This window comes from Pleurodeles waltl, chromosome 7, assembly GCF_031143425.1.
Source record: "Pleurodeles waltl isolate 20211129_DDA chromosome 7, aPleWal1.hap1.20221129, whole genome shotgun sequence".
NCBI classification, from domain to species: Eukaryota; Metazoa; Chordata; class Amphibia; order Caudata; family Salamandridae; genus Pleurodeles; species Pleurodeles waltl.
Window position 1 is genome coordinate 1461020415 of NC_090446.1, and position 25875 is coordinate 1461046289.

General features: G+C 47.4%; 2 protein-coding genes across 4 annotated transcripts in view; one reads left to right on the forward strand and one right to left on the reverse strand.

The window, feature by feature from the left end:
• Nucleotides 1–25875, forward strand: part of U2AF1L4 (U2 small nuclear RNA auxiliary factor 1 like 4) — a 58940-nt gene that overhangs the window by 27274 nt on the left and 5791 nt on the right. For both annotated transcript variants that reach the window (XM_069201140.1, XM_069201139.1), the window contains exon 6: nt 7257–7394. In XM_069201140.1, coding sequence (XP_069057241.1) covers nt 7257–7394 — 138 coding nt within the window. The remainder of the gene's footprint in view (nt 1–7256; nt 7395–25875) is intronic.
• LOC138246492 (G protein-activated inward rectifier potassium channel 4-like) lies at nt 243–4474 on the reverse strand. 2 transcript variants are annotated; one of them, XM_069201138.1, is made up of 4 exons: nt 4380–4474; nt 3213–3452; nt 1515–2709; nt 243–619 (listed from the first exon to the last, which is right to left on the reverse strand). In XM_069201138.1, the coding sequence occupies exons 2-4, from the start codon at nt 3444–3446 to the stop codon at nt 255–257; spliced, it is 1794 nt and encodes a 597-aa protein (XP_069057239.1). In that variant the 5' UTR covers nt 3447–3452; nt 4380–4474; the 3' UTR covers nt 243–254. The 2 variants fall into 2 exon arrangements, with proteins under 2 accessions (XP_069057239.1, XP_069057238.1); XM_069201137.1 differs by lacking the exon at nt 4380–4474 and having other exon boundaries at nt 3213–3723.

Consider the following 25875-nt stretch of genomic DNA (forward strand, 5'->3'; position numbering starts at 1 on the left):
CCCCTGTTGTTCGTTCTTGCTGCTCAGCACATATGGTAAAAGGTTATGTTTGAGTGTTTTTAAAAGTTTAAATCGCTATTGCTTCATGCTGTGGTATGTATCTGCAGTAGTTAAATGAAGCTCTGCGTGCATGAAAGCAGGTAAAGGATGTTTGCTATATGTTAATGACAAGCGGCAGAAGTAAGCAAATTAAACGTGATTGTGCATCTCACATTGTCCTTTTTATTCATCAGTGTTGTCAGCTTGGTTCTGTTCTAGGTACCAACATCACTCCCATTGAACTCTGAACTTCTCTCCTCCACAATGTTATGGATTGGGCGGCTGCTTGGTTCAGAGAAGTCCTCCTCCTCTCTCCCCCTTTCTGTGGTGCATCGCCTGCTCTGGGCACAGTCACTCCCCTCCCAGTACAGACTGAACTCCGGAGAGTCTGGGTTCTCCAGCTCTTTCATGGCCTCGATCTCCTTGGCGCTGCAGCGGGGTATGTCAACCTCAAACGTCTTCTGGAAGCGCCTGTAGTCCACACGGAAGGCTCCCTTCTCCAGGGTTATGCAGGGCTCGAAACGGTGCCCCCAGATGATTTCTGTCTCCAGGTAGGATGTCTTGGCCTGACAGGTCATCCCTGGCAAAGAATGGTAACACAAGACTTATTTTTTTTTCTTATTCCATCATAGCAATTCTAAAAACAGAAGCCAACATCTCCTGCTATTACTGCAACCTTCACACCGGCCCAGTAATACTGTCCACCTTATAACGGTTTTAGTATGTATTTATTCGATCATGCCCATTCTTCATCCTTTTCCTACAGAACAGTCTAAAAACACCCCAGTACGTCAGCTGTGCCTTTTCTGGAAGGTTCTAACCTACCTCCTCACTGCACCGTCATTATCGGCACTGGCCTTCCTAGAACTTTCTGCTAAATTCACTAACACTGGCTTCTAGATCTTTCTCTCAATCGGAGCTTCGCTGCCCCTTTTCTGGAAGATTTGCACCAAATTGTCAAATCACTCCTCTTTTTTGCAACTGGATTACTACCATCCTGTTTGGGAATCTCGGCACCAGCCCGTAAGTACTGCCAGTTTCATAATACTCCCGCTGCAACAGCAGCTTTCTATTCTAGTGCCTTTTCTGCCCGGGCAGACTGCGCTTCATTCAGTGTTCCTTGCAGCCAGCCATGGTTCTTTCGATTACCTCCCATTGCTCCTTTTTAATCTAATCTCCCTAGCTTCTCAGCGCGATTTTAAAAACTTCATCACTCAGCACTGCTTCTCTGGAACATACTTGTCTTTGCTGCCTTTTTTTAAACTCTTCGACTGTGTTCAACCTATTCTTGCCTATCTGCCCCAGTTTGACTCTCCACCCCCAATCTGAGCATGCATATCCAGATGTTAGTTGTGGGTAAGCTGCCTTCACAGTTTTGCCCCCTTTCTTACCACACGCGTTTTACCTGTGTAAGCAGTAGTGACGTGTGGCTACTCTTGATATTTCCCCAATTTACACACGTTCTGATTACTTGCCTGTTGCTTCCACAATTCCCTCGAGTATAACGATGATCTCGAACTGCTCGCGCTGCAGCTGCTCCGGCCCCATCTCCCAGAAGGGGCTGTTCTCGTCGATAGTGTGACAGATGACCTGTGGTTCCACGAGGAAGAGACGATCCTCTCCGGTCTCGTAGCCCAGGTTGATCTCGGACTGCTCCAGGGGCAGGAACTCTCCCTCGGTGGTCTGGCGTGACTTTATGAGCTTAGCTCTGATCTTGGCGTCCACCATGTGGCTGTCACGTAGGTCACCAATGCGAAACATCAGGCAGAGCCGTTCATCCCGGTTGCACACCACACACTTCTCGCTGAAGATCAAAGTCTGGGCACGCTTCTTTGGCCGAGAGATCTTGACAAACATGCAGCCCACCATTAGGGCATCGATCATAGAGCCCACAATAGACTGTGCCATGAGAAGAAAGACTCCCTCGCTGCAGTAGGAGGTCACCATGCGGAAGCCATACCCGATGGTTCTCTGGGTTTCCACCGACAAGAGCAGGGCTGACGTAAAACTGTCTATATTCTGGAAGCAGGGCTGCCAGTTGATGTTTCCTGAGTGATAAAGATCATGGCGCAGCAAGGAGTCAACATAGTAGATTGTAGCAAAGAAGAGCCACGTGACAATGTAGCACATCATAAAGACGAAAAGGAACCAGCGGTACTTTAGGTCAACAATAGTTGTGAAGATGTCTGCCAAGAAGCGGCTCTTCTCTTCTATGCGGCCAAGGTTGACGCGGCACTTGCCGTCCTTGGTGACATAGCGCTGGCGGTTGCGCTTGGTGCTAGTCTTGCAGTCATTGTCTATCAGCTTGCAGCGCTGCTTTTGTGTCTTTTCTGTGCCCACCAAAGGGGCTGAGAAGAAACTGCGGGGTGGCATATGCATGTATCGTGGGGCGTGTGCAATGTTGGGCACACTAATGGCGTGGCGCGGGTACCAGCGGGCGTTGACTTCACGCAGCGAAGCCCGCCTGTACTTGGGTAAGTCAGTGGATATGCAGACACTGGGTCGCTGCTTGGCGACATGAGCATAGACGCAGCCAATGTCATTAGTGCTCATGTGGCCTTTATAGATTCCATTTGGCATGATGTCTGGCAGAGGCAGAATTGGGTTGCTAGATACTGAAGGCTTCATCTCCTCGGGTGGTGCAGATGATGGAATCACCATGCAGTCTGTCTGCAAACAGAAACAAATGCAAGTTTGACTTCTCATCCTCGGTTGTGAATCATACTGGCACATAGTAAGTTATTTTCTCATCTATTACACCTTCAAAATAGATTAACTGAGCGGATGTGTAGTCAGTAGCCTAGGTGTAGAATAAGGATGCCTCAATAACTCATTCTCTTTGTAGGTTTACTTCCGTCTTGTGAGGAGGCTGCTCTTTGAAGCTTAGTAATCACTTCTGTGAACTTCAGTGTATTGTGGTGTGGGGGCAGGCTGATCCTTGATGTGTTATTGTTTTAGCACCTGGCCTTTGGACATAGAAGACGGGCCTTGGTTAGAAGAGTGAATACACTGGTTTTTTCATGAGCTTTACTACTAATAGGGATGGTTTTGGTGTTGGAAAAGCTCTTTAGAGTTTTGTCTGTGTTTTCTGCTTGTAGACAGCCTAATCAGTGTGCCAGTACGGGTTTGCTAGAAGGTACACGCATGATGAGTAGTTTAAGTGATAATCTTACCTTTTGTGGGAAACTGCCATAGCGACGAGTGTCCGTAGGTGGCCTTGGAAGGTAGGCCAGGACTTGTTTGGGTTTGATGCATCGTCCATTGGCATCCTGTGTGCTGGTGATGCTTCCTGCAGAACTCTTAGGCCTCTCCAGCCTCGCCTGTGGTGTGGAGGTTGACATGGTGATGCTCACAGACTGGGAGGGTGGTGGCGTGCGCACACCTCGCTGGTATTCGCTTCTAGTCATGGATTCCTGTGGTGGCATATAGGCAACCATATGAAGAAAGTTTTAAGGACGTGGATAGATTAGATTTTATTTAGCGGGATTAATACAATTCATTGCCATAATCAAGATAAACCATTATCATGCAAACACAAGAGTAACAAAAGCTATCATCCATTAAGTCAGCAGTAGTTGATGCAGAACAGCAAATTGAGGGAGCCCCAAGCCATGGCTCAAGATCTCAAGTGGCTGACCAATAAACGAACTAATACATCAAATGTAGATTAGCGAGTAAAATAAAACACGGAGGTGTAGAATTTACACTACAGCTAATTCATTAACTGCGGAAAATACTATCAAATTTGGCCCGGTCCGTACTAGCAGGTTCTTGGGAATTGAGTGAATAGTAGTGTTCGAGGTTTGTGTAGTACTGCACCGAGTAATGCAGTACATGGATAGTGCTGTGTTAAGATATTTCAAGGCGGCGTGAAAAGGAATACGTTGCCAAGTGCAAGCATCGTCCCTGCAACTGCACTAGCTTTTATTTCATCTTGGGCTTTGCAGGGTATGAGAATTTTCACTTACTTCCCCTTCTTCAGCAAACTTTTTTTTTTTTTCTCTCTCCTGCAGAGCAGATGTCGTCTTTTTTCTTGTTGCTATAGGTTCTATACTGTGAGTGAAAGTTAAGGCTCCCAGATTAACGCGGGCTGTTTTCTGCAAAGCGCTTATGAGCATTAATCGGGTTGAAATAGAAGTGCATGGCGAACATTCATGGAATGAGCGACCTGAGTGGAACACCGAGTCTCCGGGTGAGACATGGAGGGCTTGTTTACCTACTGCCGTGAGTGAGGTTTTGGAATTTTAACCCCTTTCTGTCACCACTTGGTAGGTAGTCCATTGCTTCGACAAGGCACATATAAATGTGTATGTCCTCATTTTCTGAACCTTCAAGCTTACCTGTGCGTATAATGAATGTCCTTCCCAGAAAAGTCCCCAACCACGGGCGACACCAGAAGAGACCAGCGGCAAACCCCGTCCGTTGCAGCAGACGATTGTTCTATGTCCCAGATCTCGGTGACAAATCCTAATTATCTTAAACCCGTATTAAGTGCTGCTAAATTAAGCTGTATCCGAGAGCTCACAACAAATCCATTTCCCAGGGCAGCCCCACCATGTAGAAAGCCCATCGCCGGCCATCGTGTGCATGCGCCAGAGGCATGTGCCTTGTCCACAATTACCCAAAACTTGACCTACACAAAGGAGCAAAACGGTCAGCAGTTTCAACGCCTTTAAAAACGTGATATGACCGTGTTTTCATCACTCAGTACATATTTACCGTAACGCACTACGCTCCTTTTCCTTAACTACGGTTTCTTAAGACTTAGGACAAAGCAGTTTTCCGAAGGAAATAATGGCCCACTACTCTGCTCTAGGCTCTAACTTTCTGCCATACAAAAAACCTCTTGGTGTTAGAAACGGTTACAGGGCGTCTTGATAAAGAACTTCAGATACTCAGTGAATTGGCTGAACAAAGATTACTGGTTGGTTCATAGCATTGGTACCCTGGGCTCTTGTTCTATGAATCTTCGTGGATGATGCATGGAACTTTGGATGTGATGCTGGCCTCTACCTGTGCCCACTGGAGTACTTTTAAGGTTGGTTTTATCTGCTCTTATGTTTTTTGCAGGTCAATGCCAATAGTACTTGTAATCTGAGAAATAAAGTGCCAGATATGCACAACAACCACATTTACTACTAGGACTATGATTTGTAGTCTGTGTCCCTTGATTCCTTGCTAGTGGCTAGAATTCCCATTGCAGTTGTCATGCTGCAGCACGTATTGACGAGAATAGGACATAGCATGTTTATACAACTTTCTTCCTTAATGTGCTTCAACATGAGGGCCTGCTTTTGGGTGGGGGCGGGGGCAGGGGCTTTGAGAACAGTACACTCCTGCCTTCTCTCCCCCACCACCACCCCCCCCCCCCCCCCCCAAACATTTCACTTGCACCACCGGGCTTTAGCACAGGCCTTCTTACATCTTTGCAGCAACGCCCTGATGGCTCACAGTACTGGACACCAGGGATGGTTTGGGGGTGTCCTGCATGGACAGGAAAGCATTCTATTACAGCATTGTGGTATGTATCTCTTAAATTGTGATAACCTGCATTTCTTGAAAGTGCTGTGTGAATCAGACCTTTGCAATCCCACAATAATCCTCTACAAATGTTAAATATAGCTACTGAAAGCAAAATGGCAGATCAAAATATGAGAGTTCAGTGTTTAGCAGTACAGTCAAACATTTCCTCGGATCAGGCTTGTTACTCAAGCCTTTATTGAAGGGCCCTGTTGACTAGGGTGCACCGTGAGGTGCTATCACTGTACCCACCCCATTCCTTGGCTCCTCATCCTTGATGGCTGTAGACTGAGTTATGCTAGTTAAGGGGTTTACTATTGTAAAGGAGATTAAAAACCGATTTTAAAATGTGTGAATGTTTTTGTATTTGCAGAGATAACACATCTGGGAAGCATGCAAGCATTATATTACATTGACTGTGGTTGGTAGTTACTGCTTTGTAGGTGGTAAGCAGATCCTAAATGCGATGCTGGCTCTGAAGGAATCAGTGTAAGAAGCCACTTGGGTTGAGGAACTCAACAGGGGGGAGAAGGCCATTTTATAAAGTCCACTTTTCAAAAGTAAGCATGTATTTTGTGGAGTGGATACATGTGGTATCCTGCTGAATGTATTTTGCTCTGTCGATGCTGCTAAAAAGTGTTTTTGGGGAAAAAGCGTTTGGAACATGAATCTGCGCAGTGCTAAACTGATGCACAATGTGCTAGGCCATTTAGATGGGTCCTTTTAAAATTTGGTTGAAGTCCTTCACGTCTGTCTCCACCAAACATCTTGCAGTTTATTTTCAAAGCTTGCCACCCATGTGTTGAATTCCTTTTTTTTAAGCGAGCTTCTGTAATTGCATTGTTAGCATTAGGATCACAGCCCATTTCTGATGTGGTGCATCCCAGTAATTGAAAGCCTCGCAGGAAAGGTCCTGGGTTTTGAAGTTTGTTGACAAAAATGTGATCAGTCAAAACAGATGGCAATTGGGCGTACCATACCCTTGCAGACTGTCTAAATAGAAAAACCGGAGGGGCGCTAGTTAGACCATTTTAATAAACTAGTTTTGCTTCCAGTCTTGCTTTCAATTACTTTACCTCTCCGATTTTAAATTGATATAATCTAAACAGCACATTTGATTAATTATCTCCGTATTTGAATCTTGTTTTTATTTTTTCACTTATTGCATAGGTCACAAAGTAAATGGTGCCCCAGGCTAGTTAAAAGATCTCTTTTCTTAAATCTAAAGTGAGGGGTATGATGTGTGTTGTCTGGTATAGCTCACACAGCAGGTGGATGGATGCCTGTAACTGCCTATATGAGTTCTACAGGATTTTCAGGACTTCCGAAACAGATCTTCTCCTTGTGAAATTGTGGCTTTTAACTGCATTTGGAAGGACATCTCACATAAGTATTGGACCAGATCTACTTGAAGAGTGTGGTAAATGAAAAGGAAGGTGTAAGTATTAACTGGTCTAAAGCAAGCGCCAGTCGGTGGTTGTTTGTTCCTCTTGTGGTTGCCACACACTGCTACCGTCCCAGGAGTTGTTTCTTAGACTGTCTCCGCTTGGTAGACTTTATTTGGAGGGTTCTATCTGTCTAGTTGAAAGAAGTGGTCAGTGGGTTAGAAAGTCATACACACAAACGTAGGCGCCTGTGAGCTGCTTTGGGAAAGGACTGTTTGGCTATGTGCTCAAACTTTTTGTTTCTGTCCCTAGTTCCGCCGAGAGGAGGATGCAGAGCGAGCACTGGCTGAACTCAACAACCGCTGGTTCAATGGCCAAGCCATCCATGCAGAGCTGTCGCCCGTCACTGACTTCAGGGAATCGTGTTGCCGGCAATATGAAATGGGGCAAGTATCCCAAGGCCCTCTAAATATTTTATGCAAATACTATCAAAGTATCAACACACTGGTATAACTAGATTTATTGGCTGCAGTTGATATGGCTGACCTAGACAAGCGTCTGAGAGCAGCAAGTATCACAGATGCTGCCCTAGTGTGTTTTAAATCTTTTTTTTTGACTGATCACTCTTGAGCGGTCCGGATGCTTCCTTACTGGGCCCCAGAAGTAGCTCTTACATTGTTGTACTGTTGGGCTCATCACTGTCTCCTCAATTATTTAACAAATACGTTGGCCCTCAGCCAAGCTAGATAGACACCAAGGTTAATGTGTAAGTGGATGACATAACTACTAGTGCAGCTGGATGGTGAATTTGCCTCAAGCTGGCAATTCAAAAAAATGTGTGAGGTGGGAAGTAACTGGCTTAAACCTAGTGCCGAAAAAATGTAGGTACTTATATAAGAGAGCGCATCATCTCTGGACGGGCACCTACTGCCCTACTTGGACAGCAATTCTTCTCTCCTTAGCCATGTTTAAAAAAAAATGTAGGTGTAATTATTTAAACCAAATACCCTCTCTAATGCCCGTCTGTTTCTTTTACGTGAAGCAGCTCAGGAAAATGTATTTAAGTGAATAGGGCACGAGGTGTCTGTGCCAGCCTTGACAAACACACTGCTTATTTCTGCCGATTTCTTAAATGTAGGATTTACATGCACTTCAAAGAATGTGGGCTGCTTAAAATGCAGCAGCATCCCCGCTTACAGGAGCTTCTAGATTATCATGCCTGGCCCATTATTGCTTAACCTTACTGGCTTTCCGCGTGAGCTAATTCATTTTCAGACCATTGGCAGCGTGCCTATAGCACTCTCTGAAATAGCTGCACTCTTCATGAAAAAACTGTAGCACAACCTCCCAAAGCTTTTGGCCTTATTTTAGTTTTCAGCTCTGGCACTGGTACCTGCTCTGGTGAGCAGGCCTAAGTGGTACACATGTTCCTTCTGGCTATAGCATGTATTGTGCCAACCTAAGGGACCCCCCCTCCCCATACAAATTACATGCAGACTACCACTGCAGGCTGCGTGTCATGGTACAAACTGAGTAAAAACGCAGCATGACAAGCTCATTGTCTGCCATGCCAAGGTTACTGCACATAATATATGTAGCTCACACCTACAGCAGGCCTTGGAGCCCTAAGGCAGGGTGCATTATATTTGATATGAGGGCATATCTGCATGAGCAGGTATGCTTCTGCGATGTCTAGTTCTATTACTAGATATTTTAGGTGAACAGTACAGTATGGGCACTAGTCATTACTGGTTACCCTGCTTCATAATGGCTTCACTGAAACCTATGGTGTTTGGTATTCGACACCTAAACTTAATAAATCCATACTGATGCCAGTATTGGATTTATTCCGAGGGCACCTTACAGGTGCACTCTGAAACCTACTAGTCTTCCAGTGGGCTGGCTGACTAGTATCCTACCAGTCTGCCACCTGGACTAGTTTCTGTTCTTTGGAGTGGAGGGGCCACTTACCTGCACCTACAGGCACCAACTGTGAATGGCTGGTTCTCAGTTTTACTGACCATCGGGTCCACCAAGGGAACATCGGTTCAGGGAGAGGATGCAGTGTGTCCAGGAGTGCAGTCAGCCGACCTAGCCTGTCTTCCAGATGTTGAGCCCGCCCGGAGCCTCCCTGCAACAATACCCGAGTATCCAACCAGTTACAAGCACCAAGGTTTAAGTGTCCATGCGGACACCACCAAGATCGACCTATGACTAAGTGACGTCTGCATCACCGAGGGCCAGCACTGAAAGTGGCCCTGCTATTCTCCCCCCCCCCCCCCCCCCCCCCCAAAGAAGTGAGCACCTCTAAAGAACGGTGCCCTGCTGGACAAAACCCCTCAGCATCTGAGCACACCCACAGTGCCCTCAGGCCTCAGAGACCCTCAAGAACCGAGCTGTCCTTTGGATTCAGCCAGACTGATCACCCAACCCCCACTTGTAGCCCTTTTCTTCACGGTACTGCTCCCATTGACTTTAACGCATAGTGTCTGAAGCTAACACCTCTAGGGGCACCTCTGCACCCGCACCCAAGGGCAGGTTCTAAGCACATTTACCCCTACTCGCCTTGAGTCCAGAAGAACAGTCCTGTAAGTCGATTGTAAGTGACCCTGTGCAGTACATGTTTTCTCCATAGGATAACATTACCGCGTTCGAGGTTCATGCCTCAGTTCTGACAGCTGTATTTTCTAAGTGTTCGAATATTGCTATTGTGAACAATACTTAACTGACCTTGGTGTCAAAGATAAAAATCTGTATTTTTTTCTAAATTGGTCTAGTTTCTTCGTGTCTCATTTATTGGCTGTTTAACAAATGCTCAACACAACCCTCTTATAAGCCTAAGGTGCTCGCCCACACTACGACAAAAGAGAGCATTTGGGATTATTATTATTTTAACCCTTGTAAACCAATAGGATCACCTGGACTATCTGCTTAGTGTCCCCTTACGTTTGGTACACTACATAGATAGCCAGCTTCCTACAAATACATTCTACTTTATACCTTCTGCATTCTTCCACCCAGTTGTCTAACCATACCAAAAGTTTGCAAAAACAAAATAGGTGGCTCTTCCTTCTCTGCTCGACAGATGTGGAACCAGTTATTGGAAACCTTAGTGCCATCACAGTACTGTCAGGTGCTTGCTAAAAAATGTTGCTCTTTTGAAAGATAGATTAACTTTGTAAATGCTAAAATCTGTTCTGCAGTGCTTAAGCGTTCATGTTTTTTTTTTTCCCCTCTCCTGGAAAGGGTATCCATGACACATTAGTGTCTCTCCCCCTCCCCCCCACCCCCCCAAAATAAATCAACGCCCCCTTTACCCCCATGTTTGTGAATTTACTTGTAGGGAACTGAGAAAACAGCCAAAATGTAGCATTTTGGGGTGGGGTTGAATGACATACTATGTAAGTAAGTATGAGTTTATTTCTAAGAATGGCAACGACAAAAGGTTTACTGTGTGAAGACCACTGAGCTTTCAGGAACAGGCAGAGTTGGTAGGTTCAACTGGGTGCCGTTTGACCTTTGACCCACTTGCTCCAGTCACACCCTATGTGAAGTCGCCTTTTAACGCCTTTGGTTGCAGGATCAAACATTGGCTCTCCCACGGAGAAAGCGCATACCTGACTGTGTAGTTGGTGTAGTTGTAGTCGGGAGATTTGGAATGGATGGTGCAACATTCCTCATTAACACACAGTACAAGATGTACATCACTGATACCAAACTTCCACTTAGTAACGCACGCAAGATATTTACCCACTGTAAGGTAATGCCTCCTTGGCATGGTTACCCCCTCACTTTTTGCCTTTGCTGATGCCAAGTTATGATTTAAAAGTGTGCTGAGGCCTGCTAACCAGGCCCCAGCACCAGTGTTCTTTCCCTAACCTGTACCTTTGTCTCCACAACTGGCACACCCTGGCATCCAGGTAATTCCTTTGTAACTGGTACCCCTGGTACCAAGGGCCCTGATGCCAGGGAAGGTCTCTAAGGGCTGCAGCATGTCTTATGCCACTCTGGGGACCCCTCACTCAGCACATACATACTGCTTGCCAGCTTGTGTGTCCTGGTGGGGACAAAATGACTAAGTCGACATGGCACTCCCCTCGGGTTGCCATGCCAACCTCACACTGCCTATGGCATAGATAAGTCACCCCTCTAGCAGGCCTTACAGCCCTAAGGCAGGGTGCCCTATACAACAGGTGAGTGCACAGGTGCAGGAGCACTATGCCCCTACAGTCTCTAAGCAAAACCTTAGACATTGTAAGTGCAGGGTAGCTGTAAGGAACTGCCTCCTTGGCATGGTTACCCCCTGACTTTTTGCCTTTGCTGATGCTATGTTTTGAATTGAAAGTGTGCTGAGGCCTGCTAACCAGGCCCCAGCACCAGTGTTCTTTCCCTAACCTGTACTTTTGATTCCACAATTGGCACACCCTGGCATCCAGATAAGTCCCTTGTAACTGGTACCTCTGGTACCAAGGGCCCTGATGCCAGGGAAGGTCTCTAAGGGCTGCAGCATGTATTATGCCACCCTAAGAGACCCCTCACTCAGCACAGACACACTGCTTACCAGCTTGTGTGTGCTAGTGAGAACAAAATGAGTAAGTCGACATGGCACTCCCCTCAGGGTGCCATGCCAGCCTCTCACTGCCTATGCAGTATAGGTAAGACACCCCTCTAGCAGGCCTTACAGCCCTAAGGCAGGGTGCACTATACCATAGGTGAGGGTACCAGTGCATGAGCACTGTGCCCCTACAGTGTCTAAGCAAAACCTTAGACATTGTAAGTGCAGGGTAGCCATAAGAGTATATGGTCTGGGAGTCTGTTTTACACGAACTCCACAGCACCATAATGGCTACACTGAAAACTGGGAAGTTTGGTATCAAACTTCTCAGCACAATAAATGCACACTGATGCCAGTGTACATTTTATTGTAAAATACACCACAGAGGGCACCTTAGAGGTGCCCCCTGAAACTTAACCGACTATCTGTGTAGGCTGACTGGTTCCAGCAGCCAGCCACACTAGAGACATGTTGCTGGCCCCATGGGGAGAGTGCCTTTGTCACTCTGAGGCCAGTAACAAAGCCTGCACTGGGTGGAGATGCTAACACCTCCCCCAGGCAGGAGCTGTAACACCTGGCGGTGAGCCTCAAAGGCTCACCCCTTTGTCACAGCCCCGCAGGACACTCCAGCTAGTGGAGTTGCCCGCCCCCTCCGGCCCCGGCCCCCACTTTTGGCGGCAAGGCCGGAGAAAATAATGAGAATAACAAGGAGGAGTCACTGGCCAGTCAGGACAGCCCCTAAGGTGTCCTGAGCTGAGGTGACTCTAACTTTTAGAAATCCTCCATCTTGCAGATGGAGGATTCCCCCAATAGGATTAGGGATGTGTCCCCCTCCCCTTGGGAGGAGGCACAAAGAGGGTGTACCCACCCTCAGGGCTAGTAGCCATTGGCTACTAACCCCCCAGACCTAAACACGCCCTTAAATTTAGTATTTAAGGGCTTCCCTGAACCTAAAGAGTTAGATTCCTGCAACTACAAGAAGGAGGACTGCCGAGCTGACAAACCCCTGCAGAGGAAGAACAGAAGACACCAACTGCCTTGGCCCCAGACTTACCGGCCTGTCTCCTGCCTTCCAAAGAAACTTGCTCCAGCGACGCTTTCCAAGGGACCAGCGACCTCTGAATCCTCTGAGGACTGCCCTGCTTCGAAAAAGACAAGAAACTCCCGAGGACAGCGGCACTGCTCCAAAAGAACTGCAACTTTGTTACAAGGAGCAGATTTAAAGACCCCTGCAACTCCCCGCAAGAAGCGTGAGACTTGCAACACTGCACCCGGCGACCCCGACTCGACTGGTGTAGAACAACCAACTCAGGGAGGACCCTCCGGCGACTCTACGACTGTGAGTAACCAAAGTTGTCCCCCCTGAGCCCCCACAGCGACGCCTGCAGAGGGAATCCCCAGGCACCCCCTGACCGCGACTGTCTGAACTCCATTTCCCGACGGCTGGAAAAGACCCTGCACCCGCAGCCCCTAAAGAAACGGAACTTCTGTGCAGGAGTGACCCCCAGGAGGCCCTCTCCCTTGCCCAGGTGGTGGCTACCCCGAGGAGCCCCCCCTTGCCTGCCTGCATCGCTGAAGAGACCCCTTGGTCTCCCATTGAAACCTGAAGGAAACCCGACACGTGTTTGCACACTGCACCCGGCCGCCCCCGCGCTGCTGAGGGTGTACTTTCTGTGCTACTTTGTGTCCCCCCCCCCCCCCGGTGCCCTACAAAACCCCCCTGGTCTGCCCTCCGAAGACGCGGGTACTTACCTGCTGGCAGACTGGAACCGGGGCACCCCCTTCTCTCCATTATAGCCTATGTGTTTTGGGCACCTCGTTCACCTTTGCACCTGACCGGCCCTGAGCTGCTGGTGTGATAACTTTGGGGTTGCTCTGAACCCCCAACGGTGGGCTACCTTGGACCAAAAACTCAAACCTGTAAGTGACTTACTTACCTGTGAAAACTAACAATAACTTACCTCCCCCAGGAACTGTGAAAATTGCACTAAGTGTCCACTTTTAAAACAGCTTATTATGTTTTATGCAAAAAGTATACATGCTAAAGTAATGATTCAAAGTTCCTAGAGTACTTACCTGCAATACCTTTCAAAAGAGCTATTACATGTAAAATTTGAACCTGTGGTTCTTAAAATAAACTAAGAAAATATATTTTTCTATAACAAAACCTATTGGCTGGATTTGTCTGAGTGTGTGTACCTCATTTATTGTCTGTGTATGTACAACAAATGCTTAACACTACTCCTTGGATAAGCCTACTGCTCGACCACACTACCACAAAATAGAGCATTAGTATTATCTCTTTTTACCACTATTTTACCTCTAAGTGGAACCCTTGGACTCTGTGCATGCTATTCCTTACTTTGAAATAGCACATACAGAGCCAACTTCCTACAGTAGCCATAAGAGTATATGGTCTGGGAGTCTGTCAAACACGAACTCCACAGCACCATAATGGCTACACTGAAAACTGGGAAGTTTGGTATCAAACTTCACAGCACAATAAATGCACACTGATGCCAGTGTACATTTTATTGTGAAATACACCCAGAGGGCATCTTAGAGATGCCCCCTGAAAACATACCTGACTTCCAGTGTGGGCTGACTAGATTTACCAGCCTGCCACACACCAGACATGTTGCTGGCCACATGGGGAGAGTGCCTTTGTCATTCTGTGGCCAGGAACAAAGCCTGTACTGGGTGAAGGTGCTTCTCACCCCCCCCCCCCTCCCCCCTTGCAGGAACTGTAACACCCGGCGGTGAGCCTCAAAGGCTCACCCCCTTTGTTACAGCGCCACGTGGCATCCCAGCTAGTGGAGATGCCCGTCCCCTACGACCACAGCCCCACTTTTGGCGGCAAGGCTAGAGGAGATAATGAGAAAAACAAAGAGTCGTCGCTGGCCAGTCAGGACAACCCCGAAGGTGTCCTGAGCTGAGGTGACTCTGACTTTTAGAAATCCTCCATCTTGTAGATGGAGGATTCCCCGAATAGGATTAGGGATGTGCCGCCCTCCCCTCAGGGAGGAGGCACAAAGAGGGTGTAGCCACCCTCGGGGCTAGTAGCCATTGGCTACTAACCCCCAGACCTAAACACACCCCTAAATTGAGTATTTAGGGGACCCCAGAACCTAGGAAGATAGATTCCTGCAACCTGAAGACGGGCTGCTGACCTGAAGCCCTGCAGAGAAGACTGAGACACCAACTGCTTTGGCCCCAGCCCTACCGGCCTGTCTCCCCACTTCAAGAAAAACTGCAACAGCGACGCGTCCCCCAGGGTCCAGCGACCTCTGAAGCCTCATAGGACTACCCTGTATCTAAAAGGACCAAGAAACTCCAGAGGACAGCGGCCCTGTTCCAAGACTGCAACTTTGCAACAAAGAAGCAACTTTTAAAGACCACGCGTTTCCTGCCGGAAGTGTGAGACTTTCCACTCTGCACCCGACGCCCCCGGCTCGACCTGCGGAAAACAAACTGTACAGGGGGGACTCCCCGGTGACTGCAAGCCCGTGAGTAGCCAGAGTTGAGCCCCCACAGTGACTCCTGCAGAGGGAATCCAGAGGCTCCCCCTGACCGCGACTGCCTGATTCAAAGAACCCGACACCTGGGAACCCCACTGCACCTGCAGCGTCCAGGACCTGAAGGATCTGAACTCCAGTGCAGGAGCGACCCCCAGACGACCCTCTTCCTAGCCCAGGTGGTGGCTACCCTGAGGAGCCCCCCAGCCTGCCTGCATCGCGGGTACTTACCTGCTGGCAGACTGGTACCGGGGCACCCCTATTTCCATTGAAGCCTATGCGTTTTGGGCACCACTTTGACCCTTGCACCAACCGACCCTGAGCTGCTGGTGTGGTAACTTTGGGATTGCCCTGAACCCCCAACGGTGGGATACCTTGGACCCAACTTTGAACCTTGTAAGTGCTTTACTTACCTCCCCCAGGAACTGTTGAGTTTTGCACTGTCCAATTTTAAAATAGCTTATTGCCATTTTTGCCAAAACTGTACATGCTATTGTGATGATTCAAAGTTCCTAAGATACCTGAGTGAAATACCTTTCATTTAAAGTATTGTTTGTAAATCTTCAACCTGTGGTTCTTAAAATAAACTAAGAAATTTATATTTTTCTATATAAAAACTTATTGCCCTGGAATTGTCTGTGTGTTTTCCTCATTTATTGCCTGTGCGTGTACAACAAATGCTTAACACTACCCTCTGATAAGCCTACTGCTTGACCACACTACCACAAAATAGAGCATTAGAATTCTCTTTTTGCCACTATCTTACCTCTAAGGGGGAACCCTTGGACTCTGTGCATGCTATTTCTTACTTTGAAATAGTACATACAGAGCCAACTTCCTACAAGGATGGATACTTAAAAAGCCTGCAGTCTCTCACTCACCATATGCATGTTTAGGTTTGACCTTCTAGAATGTATGCTATTCGTAAAAAAACAAAATGTATTCCATACTTACTTCCAGAGGCTTTGGGTCATTCTGAATCAGCGATTGACTTACTTTGCTCCAGAATCCTCAGCCACTGGCTTTGTAAACCACGTCTGGGACCATCCTTCAGGAGATTTTAGTGTTTCTATTGGCTGTTTGATTAGTAGTTCAGCCTCCACTAGAATTTGTAAGGGACTCCTGCACATCCGAAATCAGTCTGTGGCTAGGCCGGCAGACCTGGTGAGTGAGCGCTGACAAAAGCATCTGAAACAAAAAATATAAAGCAATCCTTTCTTTTGTCTACAGTTTAGTAAAGTAGACTTGACGTACATAACCCACCAACATAAAACTGACTTTGTACTTTTAATAAAGAAGGACCCTGAGGCATGACACTTCCCTTTCTCTCAACCATTCACATTGTGCTTCTTAAGGCCAGATGTATCCAATAAGTGGCTTGCGATTTCTTAATGGTGAATCCTTGAGATTCGCTATTAGGAAATCACAAACTGGGATGTACAACAGTGTATTTAACACTGTTTGCGATTCCCAAATGTGTTGCACAAGACCGGCCTCATTAATATTCATGAGGCAGGTCGCAATTTGCGACCCATTTGGGAATGGCCACAATCACAGGGAGGGTGGCCTGCTGGGGGCAGCAGACCACCTTGTCTGTGAGTGCGTTCAAATCCTACACCCACTTTGTGTTTTATCCTTTTGACTGTGATAGAAGCTGTGTTGGAAGGTTGACCATTGCCCACATAGTGTCATGCTTCATCACATCCTCCCATCTAGTACACGGGAACTGTTTTGTTTTGTCTGACATGTAGACCGCACACAAGTGCCACACGTGAGAGTTTATAGGCTAAGATTTCACTATCTCTTAGTGTTTCTACCTAATGCTAAGTCCTTACGGATATTGTGCCGGTAGCCAGGTGAATCTTTGCTAATATCCTCCTGGCAGCCTACTTAGGTTCAGGTGACTAAAGTTTCTTGCACCCTTAGTGCACTTTCTGCATGGCAGGAATCATCTTTCACTCCAAACTCAACACAACTGTCAAACTCCGTCCATTGCGTGCTATTAAGTTGTGGGGTGCCAGGTGATGTCCTTTAGGCCTGTTCCTTGAACAGTGTAAGCATGTGTACATGCGAATACCATGGTAAAAATCATGGGGCAGAATTCTAAATTCCCCCAAAAGTTTCCATAGATACTAACGACATTTGAGGTTGGCAGGCTTTGGTATTCTGTCAAAACATTTCAGATGTCCTGTGCACTACATTGTGTTGTACTTTGTGCACTACTTTGTGCAGTGCTTTTGAGTATAATGCACTTACAGTACTGAAACATCTGAAGGTACCAAGGAGGCCAATATGTCAAATGTTAATTCCAGTAATTGAAGGCACATTGGCTGAAATCTAATTTGGAAAGTTAAAACGGTATAGAATAGATTATGGTAAATGTTTGGGTGAGCACTATTGTGAAGAATTTCTAACTTAAACATAACAGTTTTAAAGGCTGCAAAACCAAGTCAAGTATTGGCCCATCGAAGAGTTGTATCCAAGCTTGGCCATTTAAAGTCGCATAGTGACTGACTGGACCACTTCAGTCAGTTTCACAGAACTTCACCTTTGTGTGCTAAAAACTGACGCAAGTAATGCAAAGGCCAGGCTTAGATAGCACTGGTGACAGTAGTAACAAATCGGTGTCTTTCCTTGCTTTGTACAAACTCTACAGTTACTTGTTTTCTCTGTTGAAAGAATGACATCTGCAAGTGCTAATTCGGTAGCCTTGCAGCTTCCTCTGCAACAGGTTATTGCTTCTACAGCGGTGAGACTAATAAGAACAATCAACTCAAATTCAGTCTTCCTCTGGTAGTCTGGCAATGACATGTGCTTTGAACGTTGCCATATGGATCAATCGGGTGGAACCAACTTCATGAGAGTAAGCCTTGATCCAAAGTTCCTCACGTAACGGTCTCTTGAGCAATGGTCACAGATCATTCTGTAGCAGAACAGTGGTTTGGGTATATTCAATGATTGGATTTGAAATTTTTTTGTTTGTCACCCATTATAAATAATTTCCAACTTAAATGTAATAATTTAAAAAGCTGCATAAGCAAATTGAGAATTGGCCCATGGAAGGTTGTATGCATACTCCATGAGCATTTTTTTTTCTCATCTCCATGAAAATGTTATTTCCCCATGCCCCTTCCCAGGTGGAAAACTTATTTCTTTTGCAAATATAAAAAAAAATAAACCAGAATCTTGGCATGTGCATAAAACCATTTAGGGTTTATTAAACCGAGAATGGGTAGATATGCAAAAGACAAATGTCCCTAGATTTCTTACAAGGAGCTATCCCCTTGAACGTCCCAGAAGAAGTTTCAAAGATCAAGGTGGACGTGTTGATTGCTGGCATACTATCAAATGTCATAAAATCTGAAGATGTAGCATCCACTGGTCGTCCGGATGAAATGGATATGGAAATGTTGGAGCAATTATGAAGTCATACTCTCCTTCCAATTTCACCTTTTAGAGCTGGGGTATGTGCCAGGTATACTGTTTAGTAACTGCTGCACGATTTCCACTGTCTGGCAGAGGAGTTTCAAAAGGGTGATAATTACATGGCTAGTCTATCCATGATGGAGCAGCTAGTCAAATTTCTGTTTCTGCGGGCACTTGGCTCATCCATTGCAGCATGGTGTCATATTGGGGTGCTCTCTTGGAAGGTAAATAGTTCACACACCAGTCCTTAGTGAACCTAATTCCATTTAATGTGGCAAAATTGTTTGGTCCCCTGTTACAAGAATTAGTGAAGAAATCTGTTGAGGACCAGGAAGCTACTAACTCCAAAGCGTACTCCTTCAAAAGGAAGAGGATTGGTTTTTCAGTGAGCTTTAGGCCGAGGATTTTGTTCAAGGGGTGCCAACCAGCCTTTTAACGACAGGGGGCAAGACCCGGGAGGACCTGCAGGAAGCTCGCTCTTGATATAGTGGACCAAAAAGCGGTACACTGTGTAAGGAGACAAGCAAAAACGAGAAGAATTGACACCCCAAATGCTCTATTTTGTGGTAGTGTGGGCGAGCAGTTAATCATAGAGTAGTGCCAAGCATGTATTGCGCACAAAAGCAGTAAGCAAGACATTCAATAAAGAAATCAGACACCAGTTTAAAAAAATAACATGTACTTTTCTATACATTTTGATACCAAGATCATTGGAATAAAGTGAGTACTCTTAGAGTTATGAAGTTTTACAGTTTTTAAAAGATGACCGAGCAATTGTTGGAGCAGTAATGCTATCCTATATGAGGGAAAACATATACTGCATACGGGTACTTAGCTTCGATTTACAGGACCCATCTTCTGGAGTTAAGGTAAGTGTGGGGCAAGGTCCAAGGCAGGGCAAACAGGCCACTTTGGCGGGGCATTGGGGAAGTCTGGGTGAGGAGGCGCTTTATAGCGGCTGGTGTCCTGATGTTATCTTATGGGAAAGGAGCAGACTCTGCATACAAATACTTAGCAACGAGTTACAAGACTGTTCTTGACTTGAGAGGAGTATTGGGCAAGGTCCAAAGCCACACCAACAGTTCACCTCGAGGACGAGTGGTCTGGGGTGTTAGGGTGCCCTAATGTTGTTCTATGGGAAAATAAACATACACTACATTTGGGCACTTAACGACCTACAGGGTTGTTCTTCTGGAGGAAATGTAAGTATAGGGCAAGGTCCAAAGCAGCACCAACAGGTCACTTCAGGAGGCACTGGGGCGTCTGGGTGCAGAGGTGCTTTTCAGCCTCTGGTGCCATAATGTTATCCTATGAGGAAGAAACACTCTGGATACGGGTACTTAGCAATGACCTACAGGACTGTTCTTCTGGACTTGAGGTGAGTATTCGGCAAAGTCCACCCCAACAGTTCACCTCGTCGGGGGCTCAGGGGGTGTCCAGGTGCAGAGGTGTGTTTTGGTGTTGGGTGTCCCATTGACTTTAATGGAGATTGGTCTGGTCAGAAAGAGGCTGCAAGCGGGGCTTTGGCAGCTAGCCCAAGGGAACCCACAGGGGGGCTTGACCCTTGAGATTGTTGGGCACATAGTGTCACCGTGGGCCCATTTCTCCCTGGGCTGTGGGGCTCTTGTGCAGTGATGTCTATTGCCGTCAGGTTCTGGTGCAAGGGATACTCGCAGTTTGAGGGGGCCTGCAGAAAGAGTTTGCAAGTGCTGTGTGGAAGTCCACAGAGGGTGAACTCAAGGTGGCCTTCGTCTCGGGAGGGCCTGGGAACCATGTTGACACTGTAGTCCCTCTTCAGCTCTGGCTAGGCTGCTCAGGTACATTGGTGATGTCCGGCGTTTGGTTTTAGCTTACTGGGTCCTCACAGTTCTTCTTTGGTTGCCTGCAGATGTATGGAAGCAGCTCCTCCGCTCTAACAGTTTTCTCTTGCCGATTTGTGAAGCACTGGCCGCTCTCCGTTTCTTGGAGGCTGCAGGACAGGCCTGTTGATTCTCAAGGGACAGGTGCAGCAGGACAGGCTGGCAGGGTTGGCACCAAGTCAGTCCTGTTTCTCAGTTCTCACATCTGAGGGTTACTTTGCCAACTCCTTATGTGTCCCGCGAAGATCTGAAGTATTGGCATCGGGAGGGGTGGTAGAGGGGGGGGGTTCCCCAAATACTCAAATTAGGGAGTGTTAAGGGGAGTAGCTAATTGCCTACTTGCCCTCGTGGGTCACTCCACCCCCTAGATGACCACTTCCTTTGGGGGGGGTGGGCATCACCCTGTTCCAGAATTCCTAAATCCACCATACACAAGATGGCGCAATTCCTAAAGGTTGTGTTCATTTCAGGCTTACAACCCTGGGGGTGTGTCCAGACTGGAAATGCAACATGCCTCCTGCATAGCTATGTTTCTGCCTGTCCAGATCCCAGCCTAGAGCAGAGGGGTTGGCATCTTCTTCTGAGGAAGGTCAGATCTGCATACCAGAGGCTTCTTTGAAGCCTCCTTCCTTGGAATACAGATTTTCCGGCCCTACAGTTGGGAGGGGTGTGAAACATCCCTGCCAGACCAGGCTTTGTTTCTGACCTCCAGAGAGCAAAGGGGGTCAGAATCTCGTCTGTTGCTGGCAGACTGGCTAGAACTAGTCAGTGGGCCCACCAGCAATTGGTAGGTTTTCAGGGAGCACGTCTGGATGTATATTTGAATAAATCTATCATTGGATTCACTGAGGGTTCATTAATACAAGATGTTTGATACCAAACATCCCTATTTTCAGTTAAGCCATCATGTAGCTGTGGGTGGGGGAGGCTCGTATTGACCAGTGTCCAGCGCAAGTATTTAATTTGGCTTCCCTGCACACTTACTACGTCTAAGAATCAACAAAGACATAGAGGCATATCTGCTCTTGCAGATATGCCCACACATATTATAATGCACTGTGCCATAGGGCTGTAAGGCCTGCTGTAGGGGTGTCTTACAAATATTTCAGGCAGTGTTTTAGGGGATATGGCACACAGGATGGTTGACATGTTATGTATTTTCGCTTTTGGGAGTACCTTGTAGGAAGTTGGCTCTATGTGCTATTTCAAAGTAAGGAATAGCATGCACAGAGTCCAAGGGTTCCCCTTTGAGGTAAGATAGTGGCAAACAGAGATAATACTAATGCTCTATTTTGTGGTAGTGTGGTCGAGCAGTAGGCTTATCAAAGGAGTAGTGTTAAGCATTTGTTGTACATACACACAGGCAATAAATGAGGAACACACACTCCGAGACAAATCCAGCCAATAGGTTTTGTTATAGAAAAATATCTTTTCTTAGTTTATTTTAAGAACCACAGGTTCAAATTCTACATGTAATATCTCATTTGAAAGGTATTGCAGGTAAGTACTTTAGGAATAATTACAGTAGCATATATACTTTTCACATAAAACACAAATAGCTGTTTTAAAAGTGGACACTTAGTGCAATTTTCACAGTTCCTGGGGGAGGTAAAGTATTGTTAGTTTTAACAGGTAAGTAAATTACCTACAGGGTTCAGTTTTGGGTACAAGATAGCCCACCGTTGGGGGTTCAGAGCAACCCCAAAGTTATCACACCAGCAGCTCAGGGCTGGTCAGGTGCAGAGGTCAAAGAGGTGCCCAAAACACATAGGCTTCAATGGAGAGAAGGGGGTGCCCCGGTTCCAGTCTGCCAGCAGGTAAGTGCCCGCGTCTTCGGAGGGCAGACCAGGGGGGTTTTGTAGGGCAACGGGGGGGACACAAGTCCACACAAAAAGTACACCCTCAGCAGCGCGGGGGCGGCCGGGTGCAGTGTGTAAACAAGCGTCGGGTTCTCTGTAGGTTTCAATGGGAGACCAAGGGGTCTCTTCAGCGGTGCAGGCAGGCAAGGGGGGGGCTCCTCGGGGTAGCCACCACCTGGGCAAGGGAGAGGGCCTCCTGGGGGTCACTCCTGCACAGAAGTTCAGTTCTTTCAGGTGCTGGGGGCTGCGGGTGCAGGGTCTTTTCCAGCCGTCGGGAATTTAGAGTTCAGGCAGTCGCGGTCAGGGGGAGCCTCGGGATTCCCTCTGCAGGCGTCGCTGTGGGGGCTCAGGGGGGACAACTTTGGTTACTCACGGTCTTGGAGTCGCCGGAGGGTCCTCCCTGAGGTGTTGGTTCTCCACCAGTCGAGTCGGGGTCGCCGGGTGCAGTGTTGCAAGTCTCACGCTTCTTGCGGGGAGTTGCAGGGGTCTTTAAATCTGCTCCTTTGAAACAAAGTTGCAGTTCTTTTGGAGCAGTGCCGCTGTCCTCGGGAGTTTCTTGTCTTTCTTGAAGCAGGGCAGTCCTCAGAGGATTCAGAGGTCGCTGGTCCTTGGGAAAGCGTCGCTGGAGCAGGTTTCTTTGGAAGGCAGGAGACAGGCCGGTAAGACTGGGGCCAAAGCAGTTGGTGTCTTCTGTTCTTCTTCTGCAGGGGTTTTTCAGCTCAGCAGTCCTCTTCTTCTTGTAGTTTCAGGAATCTAAATTCTTAGGTTCAGGGAAGCCCTTAAATACTAAATTTAAGGGCGTGTTTAGGTCTCGGGGGTTAGTAGCCAATGGCTACTAGCCCTGAGGGTGGGTACACCCTCTTTGTGCCTCCTCCCAAGGGGAGGGGGTCACATCCCTAATCCTATTGGGGAATCCTCCATCTGCAAGATGGAGGATTTCTAAAAGTTAGTCACTTCAGCTCAGGACACCGTAGGGGCTGTCCTGACTGGCCAGTGACTCCTCCTTGTTGTTCTCATTATTTTCTCCGGCCTTGCCGCCAAAAGTGGGGGCCGTGGCCGGAGGGGGCGGGCAACTCCACTAGCTGGAGTGTCCTGCGGTGCTGGAACAAAGGGGGTGAGCCTTTGAGTCTCACCGCCAGGTGTTACAGCTCCTGCCTGGGGGAGGTGTTAGCATCTCCACCCAGTGCAGGCTTTGTTACTGGCCTCAGAGTGACAAAGGCACTCTCCCCATGAGGCCAGCAACATGTCTCTAGTGTGGCAGGCTGCTGGAACCAGTCAGCCTACACAGATAGTTGGTTAAAGTTTCAGGGGGCACCTCTAAGGTGCCCTCTGGGGTGTGTTTCACAATAAAATGTACACTGGCATCAGTGTGCATTTATTGTGCTGAGAAGTTTGATACCAAACTTCCCAGTTTTCAGTGTAGCCATTATGGTGCTGTGGAGTTCGTGTTTGACAAACTCCCAGACCATATACTCTTATGGCTACCCTGCACTTACAATGTCTAAGGTTTTGTTTAGACACTGTAGGGGCACAGTGCTCATGCACTGGGGCCCTCACCTATGGTATAGTGCACCCTGCCTTAGGGCTGTAAGGCCTGCTAGAGGGGTGTCTTACCTATACTGCATAGGCAGTGAGAGGCTGGCATGGCACCCTGAGGGGAGTGCCATGTCGACTTAATCATTTTGTTCTCACTAGCACACACAAGCTGGTAAGCAGTGTGTCTGTGCTGAGTGAGGGGTCTCCAGGGTGGCATAAGACATGCTGCAGCCCTTAGAGACCTTCTCTGGCATCAGGGCCCTTGGTACCAGAGGTACCAGTTACAAGGGACTTATCTGGATGCCAGGGTGTGCCAATTGTGGATACAAAAGTACAGGTTAGGGAAAGAACACTGGTGCTGGGGCCTGGTTAGCAGGCCCCAGCACACTTTCAATTCAAAACATAGCATCAGCAAAGGCAAAAAGTCAGGGGGTAACCATGCCAAGGAGGCATTTCCTTACACTTGTCATGCAGACTGCAATGGTAGTCTGTATAAAGTTGGTGCTGGGCCCCTTAGAGTGGCACAAGTTATGCTGCAGGTCATAGGGGACCCTCTTTAGTACCTAGGCCTTAGGTAGCAGAGCTATTGTTTATGAGGACTTGTAGTGGGGCTAAAGGGCCTGGCTACTTTGGGATCAAGTGACCAGGTGTCTAATTGTGGGGAAGGAACACTGGCACTGGGGACCTGGTTAGCAGAAACCCAGTGCACTTAAGTCAAAGTAGCATCAAAAAACAGGTTTGGAGGGGTGTGGGGATTTACTGCAACCCAAAGCCAGCTTCCTGCAGGATCCTTCACTGAAAAATCCCAGCAGGAGTCAGCAATGCGTGCAGTTCATCTAGTAGCCTTCCAATCTGGACTATCCCAGCCGAGTGGGCTGAAGGATCCTGTCCTTTTTTGAGGGCCAGGGAAGCTGACATCCCAGAGTCTTGTAGATAAATAGACTTCTAATTTGATCCCAAAAGCCTCTTTTTACCAACTCAACTCCTTGTAATCCTTCTAAACGCCATGGACTACTCAAAGGGATTCTGAAGTTTTTATAGAAAATAGGTCTGATAATAGTTCCAGTACCAACGGAAGTGCCATTCCTGGTTTTAAATACTGTACACACTTAAATTCCATGCCATGCCAGTGTTTCAAGATGGTGAGTCTTTAGAATAGTTGTCCTCTAATTGTAACAGGGATGTTTTTGGCATTTGCAGACCTCTTAGATGCCTATTTGCGTATTCCAATGAATCCTCATTCATTGAGATTACTATGTTTGTTGTAAGAAAACATTTCCAATTTTGTTTTTTCCCTTTGGTGTAGTCTCATCTTCAAGTTTATTGGCCAAGGCTCTAGTCCTGTTCATGGGTAACCTTGTGTAAAGAAATGGCTCCCTGTTGCAGTTACCCCCCACTTTTTGCCTGATACTGATGCTGACTTGACTGAGAAGTGTGCTGGGACCCTGCTAACCAGGCCCCAGCACCAGTGTTCTTTCACCTAAAATGTACCATTGTTTCCACAATTGGCACAACCCTGGCACCTAGGTAAGTCCCTTGTAACTGGTACCCCTGGTACCAAGGGCCCTGATGCCAGGGAAGGTCTCTAAGGGCTGCAGCATGTCTTATGCCACCCTAGGGACCCCTCACTCAGCACAGACACACTGCTTGCCAGCTTGTGTGTGCTGATGGGGAGAAAATGACTAAGTCGACATGGCACTCCCCTCAGGGTGCCATGCCAACCTCCCACTGCCTGTGGCATAGGTAAGTCACCCCTCTAGTAGGCCTTACAGCCCTAAGGCAGGGTGCACTATACCACAGGTGAGGGCATATGTGCATGAGCACTATGCCCCTACAGTGTCTAAGCAAAACCTTAGACATTGTAAGTGCAGGGTAGCCATAAGAGTATATGGGCTGGGAGTCTGTCAAAAACGAACTCCACAGCTCCATAATGGCTACACTGAATACTGGGAAGTTTAGTATCAAACTTCTCAGAATAATAAACCCACACTGATGCCAGTGTTGGATTTATTAAAAAATGCACACAGAGGGCATCTTAGAGAGACCCCCTGTATTTTACCCAATTGTTCAGTGCAGGACTGACTGGTCTGTGCCAGCCTGCTGCTGAGAGACGAGTGTCTGACCTCATGCGGTGAGAGCCTTTGTGCTCTCTGAGGACAGAAACAAAGCCTGCTCTGGGTG

Coding starts and splice junctions, on each gene's coding strand:
- LOC138246492 (XM_069201137.1), bottom strand. CDS start 3,476: ATGGTTGCCTATATGCCACCACAGGAATCCATGACTAGAAGCGAATAC. Junction 2,710..3,212: donor ATGGCAGTTTCCCACAAAAG/GTAAGATTATCA, acceptor TTCTGTTTGCAG/ACAGACTGCATGGTGATTCC. Junction 620..1,514: donor GGGAATTGTGGAAGCAACAG/GCAAGTAATCAG, acceptor ATTCTTTGCCAG/GGATGACCTGTCAGGCCAAG.